General features: G+C 41.3%; 1 protein-coding gene across 1 annotated transcript; it reads right to left on the bottom strand.

Annotated features, from left to right (window-relative positions):
- Positions 1-44: 44 nt before the first annotated feature.
- On the bottom strand, positions 45-6469 carry dusp7 (dual specificity phosphatase 7). The gene is made up of 3 exons (XM_046028402.1): positions 5610-6469; positions 3453-3881; positions 45-1382 (listed from the first exon to the last, which is right to left on the bottom strand). Exons 1-3 carry the CDS (start codon positions 6016-6018, stop codon positions 1066-1068), a joined length of 1155 nt encoding a protein of 384 aa, XP_045884358.1. The 5' UTR covers positions 6019-6469; the 3' UTR covers positions 45-1065.
- Between the last annotated feature and the right edge of the window lie 6597 nt (positions 6470-13066).

Here is a 13066-nt window from a genome sequence, read left to right as displayed (position 1 = left end):
GGGGGGGGGGGGGGGGGGGGGGGGGGGGGGGGGGGGGGGGCACAGTTCCCTCCCAACTCCACTGTGCAGCTGTCGGGACTCATCGCAGCCTGGGACTGGCCTCTCTGCTCCTCTTCTCTGAATGTCTCTTTATCTGCCTGCTTCCAAGCACTGTCTCCAAGTGCCAACAAGTCAATGGCTACACCACTGTGCAAACTGCATAAGGTCATTACAAATCTAAAATAAAAACCAGACTTAACAAAAAAAGAAGACAACTAGGAATATCACAACGTTTCTCTTTGTTGGCGTCACCACACCCATTCCTCTTCTTTAGTTTTACATTCTCTTAAGCCATTATTGGATTGGATAGATAAGATTTCTATACGTATATATTTATATAAAGGTATAGATTTGTGTGTAAATGTACACAAAAATATACATAAATGCATATAGACATACTGAATTTGTTAAGGACTGCCCATACATTTTCTATGTACGTTTAACATACATACAGTACAAACATACATACTTTGTTTATGTGTGTGTTCATTCCTTGGTTTATAAAACTCTACATTCAGTAGAGCAAGATTTCCTAGGTAAATCCCAGATTCTCCACTTGGCACCAGTCAGCCCTGCTCGAGGAGACGAGACAGAAAGACAGAGAGGACTTTGTCGTCTCATGAATTAACGCTGTAGATTTTTCTGTGTTCCTATCTTTTTATGAAGCTGTCTGTGCCGGTCAGTTTCTCAGTCAGTTAAGTCTCCTCAGTTCTTCGTTAGTAGACACGTTGATCGGGGGGGTTTTCCTCCCTCGATTTCAATCAACTCTGAGGAGGACGCCATCATAAACCTGTCTGTCAGTTCCCCATCTCTGGGTTAAAAAGCTCCCCTTCCCCTTTACCGTGGCATCTGTGACCTTCCCCGTCCCTCCAACGCTGCTCCGTGGCCAGGCTCTTAGATGACCCGCCTTGGGAGGCTAAAACATTCATTAAAACAGGCTGCTTCCCTCCAGTGCAGCCGCTTGTTACCATGGTAACAACACCACCTTGACCCCGCAAAAAAAAGGGACAGTCCCCCGTATTATTTTCATGTGGACTCCAGCGTGTCCAGTTGAAACACATTGTGGTTGGTCGGGGTGGTGAAGAAGAGCTGCTCGTGCGTCGGGGAGGTCGAGTGGTTGTCGCAGGGACTGTTGAGGCCCAGCGTCCGCTCAAAGTCTAGCAGCTGGCCCATGAAGTTGAAGTTTGGGGAAATGTTGGACTTTTTCCGCTTGACGAAGTCGTATGCGTCGTTGAGCGACAGGTTAAGCTTCTGCATCAGGTAGGCCACCGTGACGGTAACTGAGCGGCTGATCCCGGCCAGGCAGTGCACCAGGATGCCGCACTTTTTTGAGCGCGCCTCGTCTAAGGAGGGGGAGGAGGAGGAGGGGAGGGAGGGACAGGGGAGGATGGGAAGAAAGATGAGAAGAGGAATTAGATTACTGTTCAAACTTACCATTCTGTAATCTACCTTCAAATTATCAAAGTGTCAGAAAGGAAGGAGTCTTTAGATGTTCTGATCAGCATTTTAAGGACAATATAAATTGTTCAAATTCACACTTTCATTAATACTAATTTGTAAGTGAACAAGTAGGAAATTGTACAGTATAACGCGAGGACACTCCAAGCCATATCATAAGAGCTGAGAATTACATCTTTCTTTATATTTTTAATCCAGGATGACCTCTGTCAATGACACCAGAAAGTCATGTTACATTCTGCTTTCTACCCTTTGTCTGTAGAAAAAACCTGAATCAAAAAACATCTTACATTATTAACAAGCAACATCCATCCACCTTCTATCAGTTTCCAGGCCTTGCACTTGCATCACTACAGGCCATTAGAGCGAGAGTTAAGTGCTTCTTTCCTTTCTTCCTTCTCTTTCTCTCATCCTCTCCGTTATCTCTCTCTGCCTCTCTTCACTCTCTCTGCTTGCATCTCTTGTTGTAGGATTGGGGTCAGTTGGCTCATGAGCTCAGGCTGCCAAGCGGATGCCGAATTAAATTTATATGTGATGTGTGCTCACTTTCACACAATAAAAAGGGCCCCAAAAAAAAAACCTCTCATAAAGAGACCCAAACCTAACGATACAAGACTCAGAAGCGAAATAAGTAATCGGTGTTTAATCTGTCATGAACTGATCTTCAGATTGTGCAGATGTGTGGCATTGCACTACTTTATTTGTGCTTTAAATACATTTATACCACAAGAATCGTCCATTTGTCAGGCTTTTAAAATGCCATAAATTCAAAATACACACAAAAAACACGCTCATACAATAAATTCATCCATTTGAGGAATCCACAGTTTAAAACAGAACAGTGTTGGGTCTCCCTTTCAGCCCGATCTTCTCTCCTTTACACATAATTAGCCTGCTGTTACCGAAAAGACCTGATGTAATCCCTGCATATTACAGCCAGCCAGACAGAACCATTTAACATCAGCATGACCCAAATCTGCCACGACCTCTGGCTCTGGCATATGTCACACTTCCTCCTGCCTAAGCAGAAACATCAGTCTACAAAGAAAGACGAATGACAGGAGGGTCTGGACAATCTAAGACAAGCACAAAGACTCTGGCATTCTCATCGACTCATCAGAGAGGGAATTTACTCATTCCCTGGGAATTCAGTCAGGAGGAATGATGGGAAATACTGACAGTGGGATGACGGCTAAACTTCTCGTGGCTTCAGTGTGACCCGATTCTCAAAAAATCTATTTCCATGTTTTACTTAAAACTTTGCTTTATATTGTGTGATATAAAATTCATATTTAATCAATAATAATTCAAATACAGACAGCGGACTGTCTAAATGCAGCTCACCAAAGTAATTTCCAACCAGTTCTTTTTTAAAACTATAGCCACAAAATTATTTCTATTTCTTTCATGATTTATAATTAAACCTGAGTTTCTGGACCTCCACAAGTGGTTGCGAAATATACAAAAATATATACTTCACAAAGACTCTAATTTTTGTTATATTCTTGTAAATTACTGAATAGTTTTCCAACTTTGGGAAATGATTCTAATAAAACAAGGGCAGAAAACCTTTGGATCTATTGAAGTTAACTGCTTAGTTGCAACTCTAAACATAACTAGTTGATTAATTGATCAGTTGCTCTTTTGATATCCATTTTCAAAGCAAAAATACCAAATGTTTGCTGGCTCCAGCTTCTTAAAGTGTGTACGTCTGCTGCTTGACTCTTTCATGTAGCCTATGACAGTATGACAATATGACAGTAAACTGAATACCTTTGGGTATACCTTTGACTGTTGGGATTTTTCATCACTTTCTATTTTATTGACAAAATGATTAATCAAGATACTTATTAGCAGATTAATTGATAATCAAAATAATCATTACCCTGCTGCTAACAAAAGAGATGTGGAACATAATATAACAGACATGAACTGATTACTCCACCTTAACTTACCAATGAATGAAATGGCCTCTGGGAAAAACTGAGAGAGGTTCTGGCTCCAGTGATCGGAGATGGGGATCTGTTTGTACTTGAAGTCCCCTTCGTGTTCGAACATGTTGGGCAGGTTGGGCGTCACGTTGAGGATGTACTTGATGTTGTACTTGCCAAGCACATCCAGGTTGGTGGAGTCTTTAGCACAGCCAAGGTAAAGGTACGGCAGGATCTGGACGGGAAATGCTGGCTGGTTGTTGGGGAGCGGGCTGCCCTCTGACTCTGTGGCGCTGCCCGGCTCTCGGTCAGACTCCCCGTCCGAGCAGTCGGAGCTGATGCGGAGTCCTCCCAGACCGAGGACAGAGGCTGGTGGGGAGCTGCTGGGACAGGAGCAGTCCAAATTGGTCTCGCAGTGCTCGGGGTACTCTGACTGGAATTTGTTGAAGCCACCTGCAGGATGACGAAAAGAGCATAAAAAGGTCAACATTAGGATAAAGCCAAGAAAATCATTTCACTGGGTGGTGTACAAACTGTACTCAGTACATGGCCGCAGGCAGGGCTCTGTCTGTGAGGCAAAATTTGTAATTCAACATATACAAAATGGTAGCTAAATGTCACATCTGCAGGATACAAGAGGTGGATCAAGAACCTGAATGACAAGGAATTAACCTTTTGGATTTGAGCAGAGGTGAAGAAGAAGAAGAAGAAAAAATATTTTAGTAAAAGACATTGAGGGTGATAAATAATAAGCAAAAATCATGCTATCAAACACACATTTTACCAATTTCATAATCACATTAAATGCTATACAGTAGCCAGGCAGGGGTATATAAGATTTCATCCAACTAAAATCACTTTACAAACCTTTTTCAATCCCACTAGAGTTAACTCACATTAATACACCATAAATAGTATTAAACTTATATCATGATATGGGCTTAGAATTGAATAAATAACATTTGTGAAAATGAAGCTATTGTTGTCACCCCATCTTTTTTATGTACCACGACATCACATATTGCAGAATAGGTCATATTTGTGTTATGATGAATAAGCAAACAGGCTGGACAGATGTGCTCCATTGAGAAAAGCTGAGCCCTGGGGAGAATCCGCAGCAGAGCAGGACAATCAGCAGCAACACTCACTCCTCAGCTCAGTGGACTTTTTGTGAATGGCAGCTGGGCTTCAGTGACTCCAGTGAAACATTTCTATGATCATCTACAACTCAAATACATCCAAATCTAATGCTGCCATATTTTGTATATGTATCTCTCCGTTTGTTTTAACGATACTACATTTGATTTTCCTGCTGGAGGATAATTCGCAGACTGCGTCGTCGTCTCCTCGTTTCCCTGTTCATTCATGAAAAAAAAGCCTGTCTTTTCCTGAAGGAGCACAACATGGCGCGGCCATTTCGGCTGCATTTAATTGAAAACATATTTAACCCAACTCTATACATTCACACACAGGACATAACGTCTCTTTTAATTAGCCTTTAAAGTAAATCGATTATGTCCTACTAAGAATTAAAATGAGGACAATAGTTTCTGTCGGCAGTAAGTGAAGGAAGTGTTCTGTCAAAGTTCATTATGACTTCGCAGTGAGTTTAGCTCATGCGTTACATTATATTTAGTATAAATAACAATGTGCTTCGGAATGAAACTGTCGCTGCCTCATTATGATGCATAAACAATAAATAGCCTGACAGACAAACTTTAGTCTGTAGCCAGATGTTAACAGCTGGATTTATTTTAAGTATCGCACGTTGTGACACCCCTACAAACAATTTAATAACGTGTAACGTTATTAAACGTATTTTAATACGAGTGGCTTGCCAAATGTGAAAACGCGTTTTAACGAAGCAATATCTTTTCCAAGCGCCCAAATCTCACGCGCTTTATTCCAGATATGCCACAGACACCAGGAGACCAAATCCAGTACATGTGTAGCCTATCCATTACCGGTAATTAAATTATCTCAGACAAAACCTTTATATTGTTGTTTTATCATTGTTTACTGTACGGTGAGAAGGGCGCCTTCATAACAGTCACATTTCCTGTTTAAATCTGAGAAATTATTAAACTAGGCTATTTGTCTTTCTGCTGGAAGTCACTTAGAAATCTTTATGAATTAAATGGACTACTACACAGATTTAAAGCCAGCAATGCCCGATCTTACCTTCCAGATAGAAAGCCTTGCACCCGTCGTCCCGCAGTTTCTGCAGGAGCAGCCCCAGAACGGAGCTCCCCAGCCCGGACTCTTGCCGCTCCGTGGTCGCCTCGTCATACAGAACCACCACATCCGTCTTGCACCGCTTGACAAATTTCTCCTTGTCCTCGTTGTTGGGGATGATGGAGCGGATGGGGAGGTTGCCCTTCTTCAGCCTCCGGAGCATGAGGCCCGGGATGGCCAGGTTGATGGCCGACTCGATGTGCGAGGACTCGTACAGCTCATGGGGTCTGCAGTCCAGCAGCAGCAGGGAGCTGGCCCCGGACTCCAGCTCCTCCTGCAGCCACTCCACGCTCTTACTCGACATCATCATCATAGTCACGATCACAGAGTCCCTCCACGGATGATCAATTTTCATCAGGGAAACGTTAATCCTCCCGTCCCCTGGTGTGACTTGGAAAGCAACACAACAGAACAGAGGGCAAGAGGAAAAATCACGGCGCTAAACTTATCTTCCCGCGGCCACCACCACCACCACTGCCGCCGCTCCTGGTCCTGCGGGTACGCACACACACTCATCCAACACACACTTCCACACACGCACCCACATCCACCACGCGCGCACCGATGCCCCTCTGGTTGGAGCAGGAAACTTGAACATGCAGAGGTTTCTTTCCCTCCTTCCTTCAGTCCGATAGAAGTATAGGTTTCATTCCAGTCCATCGACGTCCATTTGGCGAGCCCGCTCCAACTTTGATTCGCCCGCACGCCGTCAAAATGTCCCAGAGATTCGTTAGTGTCTTAGGATGTGAGTGAGTCGCTGCTGCTGAAGCCCATGATTATTGTTAGTGTTTGACATGCTGGCCCGTGCAGCGCCTCTGGTTTGTCATTTCCACTGGATGCGTGAAAGAGGCTCTGCGGGTTTGTCATTGAGAAGAGGGAGGAGCGGAGAGATTTAAAGGTGCAGCGCTGCTGAACATTCACAGGAGATCCCACTGTTCATCACATTCATATCCATTCATTGATAGTCTGTACAGTACTTTGAATAACACATTTGACTTAGGATGCCACATCTTGATGCTAGGCTACACATCCTTGTAGCCTTTTATTTCTGTTTATAATGAGATTTTTGCCTTTTATGAGTTAAGTTGTAAATATATCTTTATAAATTTCCCCTGAGAACATTCGGTCGGCCAAATCATTTTGAAATTGAAAGTAACTTTTTGCCTTATGGCCTTATTTGCTTTGAATTAATAAAAGTTACAAAGCTCTAAATAATTTCACCTAGCCATTAGCAAAGCAATCATATTGTAGCCTACTTAATGGACCTTGTAGTGAGATTGTTTTAGAAATGATTGTTCCCAGTGACGAGCGGCGCGGTGATACAGTGGTTAGCACTGTCGCCTCACAGCAAAAAGGTCGTGGGTTCAAACCCCGGTTGCCCTGGCCTAACTGTGTGGAGTTTACATGTTCTCTCCGAGTGCTCTGGCTTCCTCCCAAAGACATGCAGGCTAGGTTCATTGGTGTCTCTAAATTGCCCTTAGGTGTAAGTGGTTGTTTGTCTGTGTGGCCCTGCAATGGACTGGCGACCTGTCCAGAATATCAGGAGTTAACTTTCAATCTCCAAATTTGAACATTTACAGCAGCACAAACCACACCTGCTGATGAAGACCTGCTGTGACATGATTGAAACTAAATGGCCCAAGTGGTGAGAAGTGACAGGAGGTTCCATTTAAATTTTACTATTACTTTAACAACCCCGTAGGTTTATGTTTATGTTGTGACCACCATTTTTTTCATTTCAACTTCAACCCCAAAGTTTTTATCTTTCAACTTTTTTTTTCTAAAGCGGTTGTTAATCTTACTGTACTTTTTTGTGTACTTTTACGATTTAATCCTGGAGAGTTTCATGCCAATCCAAGTCATACAAGTGCTCTAACTGTTTCAAAAAGCTACATTTACACGAAAGAGGAAACCATGATAACACAGTCAGAAACTGTGTGACAAGAGCAAGTAGTTTTTATACCCCGTATTTTGCTCACTCAGTCAATAAATTTCAGACAAATTGGCTTTTGGGCACTATAGACAGAACTAATCAAGTGACAAAAAACCAGTTTGTCTTCTGGACCCATTTTCAAAGTGTGAGAGTGTTAAGTCTTTATCTTCTGTTTGTTCCAGTTTGTCATATTGTGTATTTTAAGAAGTTGTGTTGGGAGTTTTGTAGATTTTAACTAAACTGTCTCAAAATTTAGAACTGTGTGAAAATACAACATGAAATATTTAATAATATACATTTGAGAAAAAGGCAAAATGCAGTTTAGGTATCAATGTCAAATACAAAAATGGCCAAAAAAGTTTTCTTAGGAAATGGACTGTACTTATATATAGCTTTTCTTGTCTTTCAACCACTCAAAGTGCTTTATAATTAGTGTTGGGCCGTAACGTGTTACTGTAATAATATTACTTTTCCCAGTAACTAGTAGTAATCACACTAATCCAAGTAACACTGCGTTACTGACTTACTGGAACGCACCATCCTTGACGTAAATGTGCGACTGCGTGGCAGGTCAGCGGCACCAGACTTGATGTTGATAAAGTCAGCTGTTAGCCAAGAAGCTAAAGTAAAAATGGAAAACAAGGGAGAGAGGCGTTCTTTCCACAGTTGTAAGTATTACCATATTGTGTCACAGTCTAATATGGAAATAACATTGTCGTCCATTGTAAACCTTGTGAAAGTAATATAGTAAGGTAACGAGTAATATAACTAGTCACTTTTATAGTAATATTATTACTTTTTTAAGGAGTAATAGGTAACTAGTAACTTATTACAATATCTGAGTAACTTTCCCAACAATAAATGTACATTCACATCAGAAAGGAACTAATAATTGACACACATTCACACACTGATGACACAGCCTTCAGGAGCAATTTGGGGTTCAGTATCTTCCCCAAGGACACTTGCGGAGATCGAACCACCGACCTTCTCCCTAAAGGGACAACTGCTCTACCTCCTGAGCTACAGCCGGCCCACGGAAGTACCTTCTTTGCACAAAATGAAAGTATTTATTGGAGCCTCTGAAGCGCTATATCAACAAAGTGCATATGGAGCAAAACAAGCAGCTGGCTGCAACATGCAGATAGATTGGTGTCTGTTTCTAAGGCAGCATTCAGCTCTCTGTTGGCACTTTTTGAGGACATCATGGTGATTCTCTCACTTCAGCTAGAACTTGTAAACAACTCAGTCTTAAAGACTGTTTAGCAGATAACACAATATCATCCAGGTGTAGTACACACACTGAAGCTACAACTATTAATTTTGTTTCATCGTGAAGTATTCTTCTGATTAATTGTTTAATCTAAACAATAGTGAAAAGTGCACATCACAAGTATCTTGGGCCAAAGTCTTTTGTTTTCTCCCACCAATAGCACAAGACCCATAGATATTTTATTTACAATAAAACTGAGGAAAACAGCAAATCTTCACATTTCAGATGGTGGAACCAGTGAATGTTTGGCCTTTTTGCTCAATGAATGACTTTTAACTTATGGTAGATCATCAAAATTGCTGTTGATTGAAATTGTGTCGATTTACTAATTATTCCATTTACTAATAATTCCATTTTCTAATTATTTCAGCTAATGTTTTATCTGTTTAAATCACTAATTTATTTATCGTATTTCACTGTTGTGTTTCATTCTATTTCATTCTCTAAACTTTCTTTTACCTGATTTTATTTATTGTAGTGCTGAATTGTCTTAATCTTGATTGTACCACATATAGCGTTTTTTTAAAACTCTGTTTAAATAAAGTTTATTATTCTTATTAATGCTGGTCAATTATGTGGGATTTTTCTATTTGTTACAGCTCAATGGTGCTGGTGTACCTGCTGCACTACATCACTGGGTCATCACTACGTTTCACCATGAATGACCTAATAAGGCATCAGCAGATTGTGACAGAGGCAGAGAGGGGGAAAAGAGGAGCGTTTGATTTCCTCACAGCTGCAGAGAGGAGGAGTGGCGGATGCAGCAGCTGCAGACAATGGCTCTTTATCCCCCTCAATGACTTACACACACACACTATCAAAACGCAGACACATGCTTACATGCATACACACACGCACACACACACACACACACACACACACACACACACAAACTTTAGGGCTCTTGTGTTTCCACTCCCTTCATCGTCAACAAGAGGCTCTCTGAGAGAGTGTGTAGTCACTCTGTGTGTGTTTGTCTACAAACAGCTCTCTGGTAGTAAACAAAACATCATCATAACTAATATCGTCAGTAGTATTAGCAGTAGCATTTTTCTAACTTGCCTTGTATTATGCGTCATTTCATGCTCTATTCTGACTGGTTGATTTACAGTTGTGTGTGATCATGACCCTACATTTCTGACACGTTAGCTCGACTCAAGTGATGTCATTTGACTTAACATTGGTCCAGGCTTTACATTGGGACGTTATGCAGTTAAAAATAGCTTTTCTAGGCTCTGGGAACATTTTCCAAATTTAAAACCTCCATGGATTAAAAATTCACAATACAAAGACTAGTGATTTATCTTGTTTGCAGTTGGAGGTGTCCTGTCAACAATTTTACAGACATCTCTTTTTTTTATTTGTGGTCTAAGGGAATAATGCTTTTTGGTTCAGAGGGGATTTTTTTTGTGGCAAGGGGCCACTGGAAAAGAAATGGGAGCAAGGGTTATTGGTGGTGCTCTTAGTACATTAAAGGGGCAATATGTAGTTTTCACCAGCCACTAGCGGTGCAGTTTTAAGATCGCAACAAGGTATGTGCTCGTTTAAACTCATGCGCGAGCATAATAATAAACACAACTGCTTTTATACAGAGATCCCACAATAAACGTGGAAATACTGGCATGCTGGCTGTGGCTTTTCTATAGACATGTTCAGGCTCTGTTACTTCAACGTTCCTGGCTCATACAGCGCAGCGAGTCGGCATATTGGCACAATACTCCCGGAGGAAAAAGTGTGACAGTGTGACAGTGTGACAGCAGCTTCACACAACGTGCTGGAAACTCAGGTAAACTCCCACTGCAGCGATACAGTAATATTTTTATTAGCTTGAGGTTTAACTAATCCATGCTTGTTACATGATAACGGTACATTTACTGCTTTTAGCCGACTTGATACATTGCCGTTAGCTTACCTATCTGCTTTTCCGTAAGGCTAACTAACATTACTATTTGTGTCTCTTTCCCCAGAGGCTCAGCAATGTCAGCACAGCTAAATGTACAAGGTACAATGTACAAGGTTGTTTATTAGTTATTATAGAGCACAAAGCCGCGTAACGAAACAAAATTCGTAGTTCCTACATGCTACACACACAACATGTAATTAAATGTAGGCAATGGATGCAAATTTCAGCATGTAGCCTACAACATCTGTTCTGCCGAATTATGCATCCACCTCTTAAGGTCCTTTTCAGACACTTTGCCGTGCACAATAATCAAATGCAGTTATCACCAGATGTTTTTTCTGAACCATAAGGAATGCTACTTATTCTAACTGTAATAAGTTATTAATGACTCCTCCCCCCTCCCCAATCTTTTTCTTGCGTTGCAGGTCAAAAAAAATCTTCAGATGGCTGCCGCCTAATGTGCGAAAATAACTGATTTCTTTGCTACTGGGGCTGCAGAAGCTTCAACATCAGCTGAAAGTACCTGACATAGTGCAGTCACAGGCACTTGAAGGAGTAAAGGAGGACTGTGGCCACTGCCAGGCAGATGAAGAGGCGTGTGTTAGTGAAGCACAGGGCCAGAGTCACCGTGACAGGGCCGAGTGAGCAGGAGGAGAGCGGAGGTGAAGCGGTAAGCACGGAGTAGCTCCACCTGTAGGGAGGGAGGCCCATAGGTGGCATTTACATTGGGAATGCTGGGGACATGTCAGCACCACTTTTTGAAACGGTTGATGTTGGCCCCATCACTTTTTGGAAGCATTTGTTAAAAATGTTCTAAAAAAACACTTGCAAAAAGAAATGTTATTTAACAAATGAAAATGATTCAGGCTTATTTGCACATTAAAAAAACCTGCAAGGCAATGCAAATATAGAAGAAAAACCCGCGTTGTAACTTAAACGCTTAAAAAAGCCACAGATTACTGCATTGTCTTCTGTTAGATGTCTCATATGCCACCTGAATTACGTGTGTCCCTCTATATAGTCATTAGCTGCGATGTTGTTGCTGGAGTCAGCTAGAGGCTCAGGAGAGCGCATGTAGCTACATACCGACCCGGTGCCTACACATTAAAAGCAGTATTGTGGCTATAATATGGAAGTAAAAATTTGATTTATTCATAAGTGATTTTATTGAAAAACTACATATAGCTCCTTTAAGGGGCTCGAGACTGCATTAGCTACTACTAGCATGACACCCCCCAGATCCCTGACTGAACTGTCTGCGTTTAAGTTGTATTGTGGGAAATCTAGGCATCAGGTTTTGACAAGAAAGAATTGTGTGAAATAAAACACTGCATCCATGATTAGTCCAACAATGTTACAACAAAATTGGTGCTGTATTGTTTTAAAGCCTTCTTTTCCCAACTGTCCTCCGCCCACTTCAAACAAGAACAGACGAAAACAGCAGGGACAGAAATCTGTCAACTGAAATACCGTTTCAACTCTTTGACCCAAAATGTGGTGTCATTTGCTCAAAGTTGGAAGCTGATTTAAGTTTACAGAACCTTTAACTTTATTTCTTCATAAATGTTAGATGTAAAGTACCGAACAGGAGGAGTTACATAATAAAACTAGAACAAGACAAATAAGCTTAAGCCATATTCATCACTATCTGAACAACAAAAGACATGAACTCTTCAGCAGCTTTACCCACCATTGTGAGTCCACTTGCTCATACATGCATCAACAGCCTTTAATCTGCCATTTTGGAAAGCACGGGGGCTTTCAGATTGTCTATGTACACATTTCCTGTTGCACAACACCTCTAGTCTGTGTCAACCCCTTTAGAAAATTGCCTTACTCCATACACCACTGTGCTTGAGGGTTTTAATCAGCTTTACTATTCTCATATTGAAATGGAATTTGAAGCTACACAAAGAAATATGACCATAGAGTATAACCTATTCAAACAAAAAAAGCAATATATGCAAGATGAATGTATTCATTGTTGACAAAGTCGTCCTTCACTGATCGTAAAAAAAACCCCTCATTCTGCCAGATGGAAGAGCCTTTAATTCCATCTTAAATCTATACTCCACGTAACGTAATTTTCTGAAGCATGGAATTGAGATGAGCGCACAATGCCTTAGTCCCATTTGTAAAGCCAAAGCTGGAACTGAGCTCCTATCGCCTGTATGAATTGTTGTTTCTCTGAATGAAAAGCCACATACCAAAAATATGACACAAATCCATGCAGAACCTAAAAAACAAGGACAAAGATAAATCTTATGTGAAGATTTCTTGGGGAGGTGAAGTGT

This window comes from Micropterus dolomieu, linkage group LG18, assembly GCF_021292245.1.
Source record: "Micropterus dolomieu isolate WLL.071019.BEF.003 ecotype Adirondacks linkage group LG18, ASM2129224v1, whole genome shotgun sequence".
Taxonomy (NCBI): domain Eukaryota; kingdom Metazoa; phylum Chordata; class Actinopteri; order Centrarchiformes; family Centrarchidae; genus Micropterus; species Micropterus dolomieu.
The sequence above is the reverse complement of the archived record's forward strand: the minus strand, read 5'-3'. Positions and strand labels throughout refer to the sequence as shown.